The sequence below is a fragment of the Pelobates fuscus genome, chromosome 2, assembly GCF_036172605.1.
Source record: "Pelobates fuscus isolate aPelFus1 chromosome 2, aPelFus1.pri, whole genome shotgun sequence".
NCBI lineage: Eukaryota > Metazoa > Chordata > Amphibia > Anura > Pelobatidae > Pelobates > Pelobates fuscus.
The window spans coordinates 86,946,010-86,960,869 of record NC_086318.1 but is presented as its reverse complement, the minus strand read 5'-3'; the positions used below and the strand labels follow the sequence as shown (position 1 = coordinate 86,960,869).

At 38.9% G+C, this 14,860-nt stretch overlaps 1 protein-coding gene across 2 annotated transcripts in view; it reads right to left on the bottom strand.

The window, feature by feature from the left end:
• Positions 1–6,970: 6,970 nt before the first annotated feature.
• The window catches only part of DGKD (diacylglycerol kinase delta), a 66,255-nt gene continuing 58,365 nt past the window's right edge, over positions 6,971–14,860 (bottom strand). The window contains exons 24-30 of one of the 2 annotated variants that reach the window (XM_063442432.1): positions 13,903–14,054; positions 13,333–13,438; positions 11,899–11,991; positions 11,448–11,567; positions 10,963–11,077; positions 9,207–9,337; positions 6,971–8,207 (exon numbers count right to left, since the gene is read on the bottom strand). In XM_063442432.1, the coding sequence (XP_063298502.1) occupies positions 8,121–8,207; positions 9,207–9,337; positions 10,963–11,077; positions 11,448–11,567; positions 11,899–11,991; positions 13,333–13,438; positions 13,903–14,054 (804 nt within the window). In that variant the 3' untranslated portion in view covers positions 6,971–8,120. The remainder of the gene's footprint in view (positions 8,208–9,206; positions 9,338–10,962; positions 11,078–11,447; positions 11,568–11,898; positions 11,992–13,332; positions 13,439–13,902; positions 14,055–14,860) is intronic. The other variant, XM_063442433.1, reaches the window with a different exon arrangement.

The following is a 14,860-nucleotide window of genomic DNA, read 5'->3' as shown; positions in this document are numbered from 1 at the left end:
CAGAGGTTGGGTTGCTCGCCGCTCCAGTGTCTCCCAGAAGCGGTGAAATAAGGCATCCAACCGCTCTTGCAGGGATGGGCAGGGAGCATGCTCAGGCTCGTGTTCCTCCGCCGCCATCTTGGAAGCAGGCCGCTTGGGTTTGTCAATGTGGGTAGCGTTTTACAAGCCAGGCTAATGTGGACCGGGATAACCCCCGCCGGTCCATGGGGGGCGGGAACGTGGGCTCTGCAGATTGTCAGCCGAGTGTTGTGGCGGCGGGAGAGCGGCCGTCTCCCCCGGGCCATCCGTGTGTGTAGGCCGCTTATGGTGGCCGAGCGGTATCTGGCAGAATGTCAGCTTATGTGGTATCATTGTGCTGTTCACAGGCTCCCCTGTCGAATGGCAGCTCGTGGGCATCAAGATTAGGTGGCTCTGCGGGTAATTGTGGTTCAATTTCTCGTTAGTAGCAGGAGCCAATGTTGCCTGCGTCCGCTCAGCTCAGCGGCCAGGCCCCGCCCCCCCAATAAAATGATTTCAATTAAAAAAACAAAGTGTTAAATCTATAGTTAAATGGCTGCAATAAATTCTGACGCTAGCAGCCTTTTTGGTTAACAAAAACATTATATAAAAAATATATACAAAAACACCTAACCCCTATAAAAGCCACCACATAACCATAAACCACATTAACATATTCACGAGCTTGTCAATAGGTGCATTGTGACCACTTTTGACCATTACTTTATGGCAATATCTCTTCTGAGTTAACATATCCCACTGCACACACAAATTAACACATTATATGTTTCTTAAAGGGACACTATAGTCACCAGAACAACTACAGCTTAAGGTATTTGTTCTGCTGAGTACAATAAGCATTCCCTTCAGGCTTTTTGCTGTAAATACTGTATTTTCAGAGAAATGTTACTCTATTTAGGTGATCAAGGAGGGGTCAGATGGTGGTTTTAACACTATAGGTATAGGGTCAGGAATATATGTCTGTGTAGCTTACCCTATAGTGTTTCTTTAATGTGCACAACACAAAACTGTCCTGCGCTACCATTTGACTCAGTTTTGTGCCAATAGTATAAATGCTTCTATAATATTCAGTTGCATGCCAATTTTACTACATCCAATGGTTCAAAAACACAAGTTCCTCCATCTTTTTTGTGTTTTTTGCCCCCAGAGAATGTGGGACCAGTTATGCTTGTTATTTTAAGCCAGAAAACAACGGTTACACAGCCGTCCAATAATATACATGTTGAGTACATATAACTGCTGAAGTTCATACCAGATCCAAACTACCAAAGCCATCTCACTGTATTATCGCAGCTTATACCCTAATGCATATGCCCCTGCGAGGGCAACTACTTGCTCTACCATAAATCAGTTTGATATATGTGTTCTGACCTAGTAGCAAGAAAATGACGATATGTTTTTAATTACTACCATAAGCGCTTCATGTTCTAATATCCGCGAGTTAGAATTATAACAGACTAGACAATCACAATGCATATAACAGACCAGCTAACTCAAAACATCTGCACAAACCAGCTAACGCAAGGTCACTATCCAAACAGCTAACACAAAGCAACTACACAACCAGCTAACACAAAGCACTTACACAAACCAACTAACACAAAACACTTGTACAAACCAGCAAACTCAAAGCAATTACACTAACCAGCTAACACAAAACAACTGCACATACTGGCTAACATAAAGCAACCACATAAACCAGCCAACACAAGATAACTACACAAGCATAACATCGAACCACACCAGATAGCGTTAACACAAAGACAAGAAACTAGCATAGCAAGAGTTACAAAACACACATGACTAAATATGAATCTACTTGCTGTAAAACCAATGACTCAATTAATATGCCTCTGCGCAGGCAACAGCTCGCGTACCCACACATGTATTGACAATTACGCCTCTGCGCAGGCACTTACCTGCTTAAATACAAATAAGTTTGCATTGAAATTTATGGTGTGAAACCAATAAACATATTTAAAACAAAAAAACACAAGTTACATTGCAGATACATGCTGCCAACTTCATTTTAACAGCTGAGTGGAGATGCTCTCTAGCTTCGCCAGTGACTCCCTTATTCATTAATACTGTGGTGAAGGCTACCAGATCTTCTGCTGCTGGTACCAAATGTCAGGCAAATAATTTTCATGTAATCTGCAAATCTGTATTTGATATCTAATCAATTAGTACAATGTAATAAAAAATGTATTCCTGGGGGAACTGTTCAGGTGGGGGGGAGAAGAAAGTTTTAGTCTTTTATCCTATCCTGGAAATTGTGTTTATGGTGTTGTGCATGTCTTTGGAACCAGTGTTTAACTTTGGAAAAAAACATATACTATATAAAAAAAAAATGTAAAATGCCAATGGTGATTTTTAGCACCATCTTGTGGCTAATTCATGGTATAATTTTGTGAATTGCAGTTCTTGTACACCCTGTTCAAACTTATTATGCAAATGATATTTTTCTCATTTACCTAAATAATTGATGTAAATAACAGTCAGCATAATTCTCATGTTATCAACTATTAAGAGTACAATTCAAATTTTATTGAACAAACCTCCTAATGATAACAGTATGTTTTTAAAACATAAAACACGTACAATGCACTGTTCCAAATGATTACGCACAGTAAGTTTCAAAACACTTTATAGGTTGTAAAGAACTGAAAATTGTCATTTGTTGTGTTTGCAGCATATTTACTGAAATCAAAAGCTATTTCAATCCAACTTATAACAACATTTTAACTTTTTAAACATTTTAACAGGTCACGTTACATTTTAACATAGGACCCCTTATTTGATAGTAGCTTCACAAGTCTTGCATCCATTGAACTTGTGAGTTTTTTTGTCAGTTTCTGCTTGAATTTTTTTGCAAGATGTCAGAATAGCCTACCAGAGCTGCTGTTTGGATGTAAACTGCCTCCCACCTTCATAGATCTTTTGCTTGAGGATGCTCCAAAGGTTCTCAATAGGATTGAGGTCAGGGGAGGATGGAGGCCACACCATGACTTTCTCTCCTTTTATCCCCATAGCAGCCATTGATGCAGAGGTATTCTTTGCAGCATGAGATGGTGCATTGTCATGCATGAAGATGATTTTATTACGGAAAGCATAGTTCTTCCTTCTGTACCAGGGAAGAAAGTGGTCAGTCAGAAACTCCACATACTTTGCAGAGGTCATCTGTAAATCTTCGTGGACCCTAAAGGGGCCGACCAGCTCTCTTCCCATGATTCCAGCCCAAAACATGACTCCACCACCGCCTTGCTGACGTCGCAGCCTTGTTGGAACAGGGTGGTCGTCCACCAACCATCCACTACTCCATCCATCTGGACCATCCAGGGTTGCACGGCACTTATCAGTGAACAGGACTGTTTGAAAATTAGTCTTCATGTATTTTTCTGCCCAATGCAGCCGTTTCTGCTTGTGAGCACAAGAGCCCTGAGACACAATGCCATCCATGAGTTAAACTGAAAAACAAAATATTTAATCTTTGTGACACTTAAATAGAATTTGCATAATAATTTTGAACAGGGTGTATTGAATAGGAAAATCCACTGACCTCTCAAAGTGCATATTGCAATTTGCAAAACATCATTGCCTGGTGTTTGTTTGTAGTCTATAGTGAATTCTTCTGGTTCCCAGATCTGGTGTTAGCTTCATTACAAAATATTAAAGAAACACTATAGTGTTAAGAATACAAATCTGCATTCCTAACGCTATAGTGTTCCTGTACCTTGGTGACTATTTCCTACTGAATGACTGTTCACTTCCTTATACCCAACCAGACCATTATCCATACTCCGCAACAATTTACAGTCACTATGTAAAACAAAAAAAGGTGATGTGTCTTTAAGACTGTTGCAATATTGAGTAAGTACCATAATATTTAAGTGTAATACTATAAAACATAGTTTAGTACAAAAGTGCACTAAGCGTTTTATTAATGCACTTAATTGTGTATAATTGCAATCTGAAGCACTTAATTGGGATTTTACACACTATTAGATTGCACTTTATTCTTTTTTCACTTTTTTGCATAGTGCAGTTTGGTACTATACTTGTTTTATGGTATTACACTTAAATATTGGGGTAGTTACTCAATATTGCAAAACTTAGCAGAGACCGGGCAGATCTGAGGAAACCGATATCATCTGCGAAACGCGTCATCACACACGCTTTCTGCAAGCCCAGCCTCCTGGTAGAAAAGGAGCAGCACCTCATTTGTGAGATCGAATATAGACAGCAATTGATCGGACCAAAGTGGGAGTTTCACAGGTGGGGTAACAGCTTTTTAAGAGGGTTTACAAGCCTGTGGTGTTTAACTGATGTGTATTAATAAAACTTTGACTACATCTGCTACAGTTTCATGGCTTCATGTGTCAGCACCCATTAGAATGATTACAGTTAAAGCAGACTTCACTGCTCTATATTTCTGAGTGGTCTTCCTTATATATAATATCCTACATTGTTTTATCAGCAATACTACACGATATGATTTCTTTTTTTTATATTTGTCACTTCACAGTGAAATTAGCTGGTATTACACTTACCTGTTTGACTTTTTTTGCACAGCAATTGGAAGCACTTAATTGTGATTTTGCACACTATTGGATTGCACTTTATTCTTTAGCAGTTTTTTCGCATAGCGCACTTTGGTACTATACTTGTTTCATGGTATTGCACTTAAATATTGAGGTACTTACTCAATATTACAACAGTCCTAAAAACACTGCACACTTTTTATGTTGTTGTGTTTTTGAGCTAATACACTAAGTAAGGTGCAGTTTTAAAATATTTTTTTCAGCGACATATTTCCCTTGTTTTATGTACACAGTAGCCACTATGTATTGTTGGTAGCATTCCACTGACATCCACCACACACAGTTTGTTCCACTGCCAGTAAGGTAAGCATAATTTACCACTCCAAAGAATACATTTCCCAAAGAATAAATTTCCACTGCCCCGAGTCTAGTGTTGGCGTGCAATATATAACCAAAGAAGTGCTCGGTGTACCAAAGGCGCCTAAAGATTGTATATACAGAAAATTAGATAACCGCTACACACTGTTGTGGGTTGTTCTCCTTCCCGCCTATTCAATCCAAAGACAAAAATGTAGGGTAATGAAGGTAAAGTGACCTCCACCAACAAATCCCCTAGTGGAGCGCTTAATAGAATACAAATATAATACAAACTCTACCTTCACTCCAGCCGACAGTTGGTATTATATTTGATGGAAACCCATTTTATGATATTCACAATGCACAGGTCTGGTACTGATTTGGCTTCCAGAAGCAGTGTTGAACTGTGTATGATGCAACAGATGATAGGCGAGTTTTCCTCGCTAGGTGCTTTGGCACTCAATGGCCCGCCTCTGAATATGCACGGTCTTTGTGGCTCTGCTGTTGCTGTTCGACTTAACAAATATAGCACTTACAGTTGACATTGAGAACTAGTAAGGCAGACATTTCACAAGCTGCCTTGTGACAAAGGTGGCACCCTGACAGCCCATGTTTAGAGTCACTGAGCTCTTCAATATGACCCCCTGTGCTACCAATGAATGTCTATCGAGATTTTATTCACCTATTATAGCAATAAGTGAGGTTGAAACAATTGAACTCAATAATTAGTAGGAGTGTCCACATATAGTGTAGCAGAATCCGGCCTGCCAACTATTTTTCCTACAAAAGAAAGGCTATGAATAATGGAAAAACGCAGTTCCTGGATCGTAATGGTTTCTCCAAGAAGCTGGAGATTTGTTTCAGAAATATATAGAATGTCTTGAACCACATATTAAATAATTTTGTATCTTTGTGGTTTATTTTGCACCTTGGCAAGGGTAAAGATCTCCAGTTCACACGATTAGCAATAATGTTCTGTGTCAAACACTTCCAATGTACTGCACTTTATACATTGTACATGCACAATCTATTGCCAAGTAGGATTAACTATTAACTCCTGTGCATATACTAAAATGCCATTAGTGAAATAATTTGATTACTAACATATCCTCTGGCTGATCAGGTTGTAGCTGCAGACCATTCCGTGTATCAACATGAAATACTGCAAACCACGATCTATAAAGTAATCATTGCTATTAATCTAGAACTGGAGAGCACAATCTTTTAGTAGTACTGTGCAATAACAACATCTTGAAGTTCCTTGGCGTGCCAGTACTATTTTTAAAAATTGATGTGTGTATGTAGCGTTGTGTTTGTGTGTATGTGGGATGTTATATTGTATATGTTCATGAGTAATTTGTGGTATTGTGTATGATACCTATGAATGTGGGCTTAGTATGGGGGCTACTTGTGGAATTGTGTGGTCGATATCTAACATTGTGTGTTTGATGGTGTGTATATGAGAGGCTGCTTGTGGGGTTGTGTGTGTGTATGTGGATTGTCAGTGGTGTTGTGTTTGTGGGGATTGTGATTTTGTATTATTTGTATGAGAGGGAAGCTTATTCTACAGCTCTATGTCTATATCTAGCAGTGGCTTCCCTGGGGTCCAGTGGGGACTGGGCTGGCCAGGTACTAGTCAAGAGCAGGAGCTGTGATAGCTGCTGAATTCTAGTGCAGACTTCCATTCACAAGTTGGAGGAGGATGTTTTCTGAGATCACTTTCTTTAAGTACTGCAATGCGTAAATTGAGGATTTTCCCTTACCACCTGCAATCACTGCTTGGTTTGCACTAGCAGAAATATGAATTCCCACTGGGACTAATGATAGGCCAGAGCCTGTCGTTGGCAGAGTTTAGTGCCGTGCAAAGACACCTCGTGTGCCATAGGTTGCTGATCCCTGATCTAGAACTTGCCAAATATTAGAGGGCTCAAAAGCCAAGGCAAACAAACACTGTATTTACAAAATCACATGACGACACACAGCTTTGATAGTAATGATATGTGTTAAGACATCATTTATATATAGTCCTGGAAATCACGAGTCAGGAGACAAGATTTAAGTCACTATTAACACATTTACTGTAAAAACAGCATATGTTCTTTACAATATCACTATTTACAAGAATTAACATCACTTTAGAAACAGAGCAGGGGATGCAGTAAGGCACGGGACAATAAATACACACAGATGGGGTAGAGCAGGAGAGAGAGAGAGAGAAAGATGGGAAGGGACCTGCCCGGGATAGAGAAAGGAGGGAAGATTTAATGTGGACACCCACAACCACATCCTGGAAAAGAGATTCAGGAAACCATACTTCAGATTTGGACACCATGACTGTCAGAGAGGCGGTGTGTTGCTTCTCTCTCTCTGCCAGTCAAGGAGTTTGCATTTTGGTCAGAGGCCGTTTCCTGCTTTAAGAAATGTACCTATTAGAAATGTAAACAATCTTTTGATCACAGACCAGAGTTGTGTTGTCATCACTTCACAGCTGAGTTTTTTTTTTTTACGTTCATAATAACCAACAATCACAAGCAACGCTCTTTGCACACTACACAATTTACATAGGGATCCTCAAATAAAAGCACTTATATTAACACAGGTAGAAACCCACACTTGGTGGGACTGAGTGGAAAAGAAGTACGGGGAAGCAGATGGTCCACAATTACACTTGTCGAACTTGCAGGAAGCTGGGAGGTGCAATGGGTCGACCAGACAAAGTATGTAAGGAAAAGGGAATTCAGAGTGTGCGCACTCAATGGCGTGAATTTTGCTTTGCTCACTTTACAATAGCTAAGGACAGCTCTGTCCCAGTCACACGAGGTAGCACTTAAACAAAAACGGTTACTTTAGTCATAAACTGGCTGCTGTGGCACATGGGAGATTATCTGTAGATGGTTTCAGAAATATACAGAGCACTTCCTTGACTACAGAATAAACCATACCAAGAATATGATATGCTGCAGAAATTCCCAGGGCTCATTTGCATTTGGCTGCAGCAATTCCATACAGGTATGCACTTATAACTGGCTATAAAACTGCTCATGGCACAACTGTGATCTACTCTATAAAAACTCTCATGGCACAACGGCAGCTGGAGACAAGAACAATGCTGCAGTAGAACCTACACAAAGTCACTTGAGGTTTGTGGCAACACCAGCCAGAAATATCACCCAGACTGGGCAACGCATGCCGTGAACACAGATCCTAGTCCACACTGACAGGAGGGGGGCTCAGTTCTCGAATTCCGTGGAGGATTCGCTTCATATGACCCACCTTGGTCACACCCAGTTCCTGAAAAATTAAAAATTATCGCTAGTTAGTAATGGAAAAAGTACCCTTACATTGAATTCCCAGCAAATCAGGACAGCATTTAATAAGCTACAATGTAAAGTAATGTAACATGACAGTACAGTAATTAAGAGCTGGATAAATCTTTGTGCAGATCAGGATCCACGATAGGAATACATTCAAGGAAAGGGGTGTTAAAATGGCACAAATGTGTAAATACTGGAAGAAAACTTTTGGGAGTTAAAAACTCAACCTGTCCAGTTATGTTCTATAACTCGCAGCATTTGACGTTCTGATATGGAAAAAATATTGGACCTCTTTAACGGGAAATAAAATATAGAAAAATAAACCAGAACAAACTAGCTGTAAAACCCGTAACAATGACTTTTTGCTGTTGTGCAAACTTATATCAGCAGAAAGACACCTAAAACCTGATGTTCCTTAATCTACTATTGCAAGTAATTTAGATACTGGTATCAACCATTTACTTATCTTACAATGCTGCTGAAATATAGACAAGCTGTAAATTCCTTCCTCTTTGCCTAGCATTGTTTACATGACAACTAGCAGTGTCAGCAAACTACTTAATGGTTGGTGGAAGAATATGAAATATAAATATATTGCGTTGACAGCATTAGCTTTCATTGTTTGGGTCTGGAATGATTTTTTCAGCATTTTTAATACCGTGGTGAGTGCATGTGTTACAGACATTACAGAAATATATCAGCAGGAGTATTAGTATATTCTGTATGTTTGTACACTCAGAGACAATGGAAGCACAACGAATAAACCAACAAACTTTGTGCATTCAGCATACTGGCACACGCACAGACAAGGACAAATAAACAGGTACGATTGTGTACTCAGCACGATGGCATATGGACGGACAAGGGAATGTGATTAGTAGCATGCAAGAAGGAATATGACTGTTAGAAATAAAAGGTGAGAGAGAGATAAGTCTAGCACCATAAGCGAGGAAGAGCTGACATCTGCGAGAGATACCTTGAGGTCTCGGCGCTCCAGATGTAGGAGCTCGCAACCACGGATATCATGACGAGTAAAGACCTCCTTGTACTCAGACAGACTGAGCCGCTCCAACCATTGAGACACCTCCTCCGTTCCCCAGAGGTGAGCTGTCAGAGAGAGTCCCGCAGTAAGAAACCACAACCCAAAGCAAAGACAGACCACTTTCAAAGTAAAGGCACACCACCACCACCCAGAACAAAAGTGGAAATGATTTGCAGGACAGTGATCAGTGTACCCACCGCATACTTAATTTACAACAATGTTACGTACAGGACTAAAAATTTTCAAGTCTGATTAGCAGCAATTATGTATGACTTATAACTACGTATTTCCTTAGGCTTTATATTGTGAGCCTTGAATAGTACCAGACCTTCTTTGAATACGCAATTAATTTGATTGAAACCTTTACTTGATACATGGTGGAAGTACATGTTGTTCTGATGCCTTTTTATCTTTAGAAACAGAGAAATAAAAAATACTCAGATTTTGTATGCGATTTATTTGGTCCAGACTACAGAAATTGCGTGTGTATGTGTTTGGGGGGAAGGGCTGCATTGACAAACAGCGTCTTTTTGCTATATTCTTTGAAAGTGTTTATACATGAGGATGAAATATCTCACCAGATCTAATCCCCATGTCTGAAATATGATTAGAGAAACACTGCATCATGGAAATATGAGTTTTCTTAAATAAAGACAGTGTAAATATAGAAAGTGGAGGCAGACAATGAAACAGACACAGCAGAACAGTTTTCCTTTTAAATATATATAAAGTCATGTTTCCTTTTAAAATTATTACCTTCCCAAGCACACTAAAATTAGACTGAACCCCATGCCCCCCCCCCCCCCCCCCCCCATCCGATCTGAACCATGTTTAGACTTTACTTCTTATTCACTTGTAGATTTAAGATCCATCACATGACTGAGCCCATCAGTATATTATACATTAATCTGGCGTGTCGAATTCTTTATTCACAACCATGCTCTGATTGCCTTGTATGTCATTGTTTGGAATGCAATATTACTTTATAAATAATCATAACATAAAAACAACACAATAAATATTTAAATGGTATTTGGTTTCTGGTGTACCAGAATCACTGTCTGCCTTCTCTTTTTATCTATTGATCTGTCCATTTGAAAATTGAAGCATGTATGGATTCTTGCAATTGTTCTCATTGAATTAAATTGTATACATTCCACTGTTTGGTACAGATTGTGAAGTTGTGTGGTCAAAATGCAATCAACACTAGCAATTAAGAAAGGACAAATTTTAAGACCAGCATATATTATTCTGTACATAATACACCAAATCCCTCTTCGTTGTATTGTGTGCAGTTGCACCACACACACCATGTACCCCATTCCAAGGCATCTTTTATTGCAATGTAGCTATAGAATAAATGTCTCATTTGTAAAACAAGGCCAGTGTGCAGGTTTTCTGGATACGAACAGAGCATTTAATTCATTCAGATTCTTATCCTTCACAGTCAGTATATTTGATTTCATTTTGTAGACTTATTCAATATCAGTCGTTTTCAAACACACACCCTTTCAGCCAGATTTACAACGCATTTATTAACTACACTCCATTAATCACTACGCAATCAATCATTGTTCTTCCACATTTCTAAAAAAAAAAGTCATATGAACTGTAGTTCGGTTGACTTTACTTTTCGATAAGATACAGCAATCACATGCGGCTGCGGAGGGGACAGAGATACATTATTTACCAGATTGTCCTGTGCTGTTTCCAGTGTCTTTGTTCCGACTGTTCTTCTCCTTCTTAAATTTGTTGACCAGTCTAAATCGACTGCTGCGTCTTAGCTTTGAATAATCCAGTGCACCCTGTGAATATATGAAACTGATCTTACCAATGAACAAGAATGGTGAAGGATAAATATGGACTCAATGGTTTATGAAGGAGCACTTCATCAGAATTGCACAAATATGTATCAATGAAGGTAAACACCATTTAAGTTTTGCAAATCTTCAGAGTATTTTGTTGCAAACAGGCATTGCACATTGAATGAGGATGATTTTGTTTATATTTGTTTTTGAGACAGATAAACTGTTCACATAAGGTGTTCGTAAAATTCTACATATCTGCTAGGGAATGGCATCTAATTTTATGATGTAGTTTGAAATTTAAACACCCACAAAATGAGGCGATAGACAGGCAGTAACAGCGTAATAAACTGAAAGCCTCAGAACTCACCTCTTCATCTCCATGTTCAGTATTCTGGCACAACCAAGGAATGTCGGCAAGTTTCCTCAATTCTTGCTCTGTGTTATTGAGAGACATCACCAGCTGTTCCTTCTGAGGTGGGTCGAGGAGCTGCACAGCAACAAGGAGATAAGAGGAGAGACTTTATCATAGTCTAAAGAGATCGGGTAGGTGACTGGTACAGTGAGGATTCCTCCCAGATTAAAAGCTAGCTTGACCAGGACTTTCATGACCTCTTCTCTGTTAATTTTATTTTGTTTGTTAAGTTACTTGCTATCATATAACCCAATTCTATAATTTGAAAGCACTGCGGAAATTGTTGCTAATGATAATACCAATAATTAATACATACAAAAAAAACTGTGGTCATTGGATCTGGAGTCACTTTACAGACTTGGCCAGGACAATCTAAAGAAACCAATCTTTTCTTTTTATTACTCACCAGTGCCATCCTCCCACCAAGTAGCAGCTCTGTCTCATTAAGAAGTGCTCGGACATTTGTAACCATCTCCATTACATGAACAGTACTTAGGCCCTGCAAAGATGGAGCAATGAGCAAAACAGAAAAGAAAATGAAGTACATCAAACTACAAAGTTACTTTACATATTTTCCACCATAGCAAAACAGCACCTAGTAATATGGTGTCATTTTGAGTTTGCTTTGAATGATGTTGTGCTTTTATGTAGTGTTCATTTGTCTAGTGTTTGCACCAAAGCTCAAGTCGTTTGTGTTTGACATCTAAGATGTTCTTCAATTCAACAGATATTTACCTTATCATTGTCTACTGCTGCAAACAATAGATAGATAGGCATAATATCACTAACAAGTCTAAGCATGCCTCAGTGATTTCTATGTGTTTGAACTCAAGCCATGACTATAAGTGAAGTGAAGAGGCTATTAGTAGCATTTCCATCTAGCCCAGGGGCTCTCAACACAGTCCTCAAGTACCCCTCTAACAGTAGGATTTAGGTATTACCCTGTTGTGTCTAAAGTGTTTTTTTTTATTTTTTCCCTAAAAACACCTTAGACACAATTGAGTAATCCTTAAATCCTGGACTGTTAGGGGGTGCTTGAGGACTGTGTTGGGAACCACTGATCTAGCCAGTATTAACTGGGCAATAACTTCTGCTTCTGTTGTATTTATGAAAGAACTACAATCAGCACCGATGCTTCAAGATTTTAAAATAAATTCAGCAATTCACGATAAAAACACCTTATAGCTAGGTACATAACATGTGTTATACATATATCAGAATCATAGGAATATTGAACATCTCAACATAATTTAGCAATACACTGGCCTCTATAATGATCTAGTTACCATATTAATGGACAGAGCATGCTAAGGTTAGCCATGCACTTTTTATGTCGGCGCTACACATGGAAAACTTTGAAATTGTGCATACGGAGTCACTCATTATACATGATCTAGTAATTTAGGCATATATACATACACACAAAAACAGGCATATATAAATATATATATATAAAAAAACAGGCATATATAAATATATATATATAAAAAAACAGGCATATATAAATAAATATACATAAAAACAAGTCCTGCGCTCAAAGTCCCACTACTCTTGGGCGGCAGCAATGACCATAGTGTATATATACAATGAATTTGAATACATATATATATATATCAATATCAAATTAATTGTAAGTTCTAAAGCTGATTTCTCATTACATTACAGTTTTTTCCAACACAATCATCACATTGTGTATTGATAAACTTGTATTGATGTGTGCCGCACTCCATGCCTGAAAACACCAACATGAATCGAGATTTCCTCCCCCAGCTTACCAATTTCTGCAGAGAATGAGAAATTGTCAGAGTAGTGTAATAGACAGAATGGCAATATACAGTACCTCAGAGTTCTTATTATAAACATTCTCCATGGATTTAGAGCTGGCGTTAACAGCATGTGCCAATTCCTGCTCCATGTCCGGGTGTGAAACGGCTATATCTTTAATGCTGTAAAGAGAGATGAAGTCCATCAGAGGGATTTATTAACACATATACAGTCTATGCAATTTTTTTCACTACAGCATTTCCAGAAAGGGTTTACAAGATAAGTAGTTTATCCAAAAGAGCAGTTCCACTCAGCACAGAGGATGAGTCGAAATGCTCTAAAATCTGTATAGTGAAGCAGGCTAAGTGCAATTATCGGCAGAACCAAAACCCACGTTTAAGCTAGAGAAGGAGCTCTGTCCATGATGTGAATGTGTTGCGCACAGGTTGCACAGAATTAATAAGTCAACCTATTACTCTCAATCCAGACTGCCTAATTGGCATATCTGTGGGGGTGACAGCTACAGAGAATTATACAAATCACTGAGAGTAGGCTCAGTATACTACAATGTAATGCTGTGATGGTGCTTTAAAGTAACCCCTGAAGCAGACAAAGAGGAGTAAACATCCAGCAGCCATTCCCTTACCTTTGGATGAGTGCACCTGCAGAATGGCCAAACCGTGACACCTGTGAGGACTCCTCATCAGAAAGCACATCTGGATGCAGGGGCGATGTGGCAGAGCGGGTAACTTCACATTTCTGCTTATCTTCCCAGGACTTCAATGTGCTTTCAAACGCCTACAAAAATCATTGGATAAGGTTAATCTGAGAGAAAAAGAGGGTGCGTGCATTTACACCATTTTAATAGAAGGACACTCCAACTTGCTGATATATTTTATGTGTGAAATGTGTCCTCTTTTTTTTTTCCATTTTGCTAAACGTGCAGATTTCAATAGAAATTGCCAATTTTATAAATGAAGCTTCTCACACCACCTACATGTCAATCAGACAATCTAGGTCCTGTTAATTCCTAGTTTGGTAGTTCAGTTGAGCTAAACCTAACAGGCAGCAATTGACCAGAGCACCTGCTTTGCAAAGACTTCTCATTGAGTTGCTTTGGGAAGTCTGTAATTGGACAGCCACAAAAAGTCTAGTCGGGTCCAAAAGTGAGGGCTTGCAAATGATGCAGACAAGAAATCTGCAGCTTTTGCAAGAGGTTTTTAAATATATTTCCAATAAAGAAAATGCATAATTAAATGAATGCATTGTTTCATTGGGAAGGGGAGGGGGGTTATCTACTAAATAGTCATTTACATTTGTATTTCTTATTTTGGCAGTGGATTATTAACTCAAAGCAGAAATGAAAGTGCACACAGTTCAAAGCAGAGTACAGAGAATTTAAGGAGCTGGTATAATATTGCTGTGGAACTAGATGTATTGCATATTTCATGGTATTTCTTGTTCTTTGATTTGAACAGCAGAAGATGAGTTTAGTTAAAGGAGCACTATAGTGCCAGGAAAACAAACTTGTTTTCCTGGCACTATAGGGTTATTAGGTGCCTCCCTCCCTCAAGACCCACCTCCTCTGGGCCACTTACCTTAAT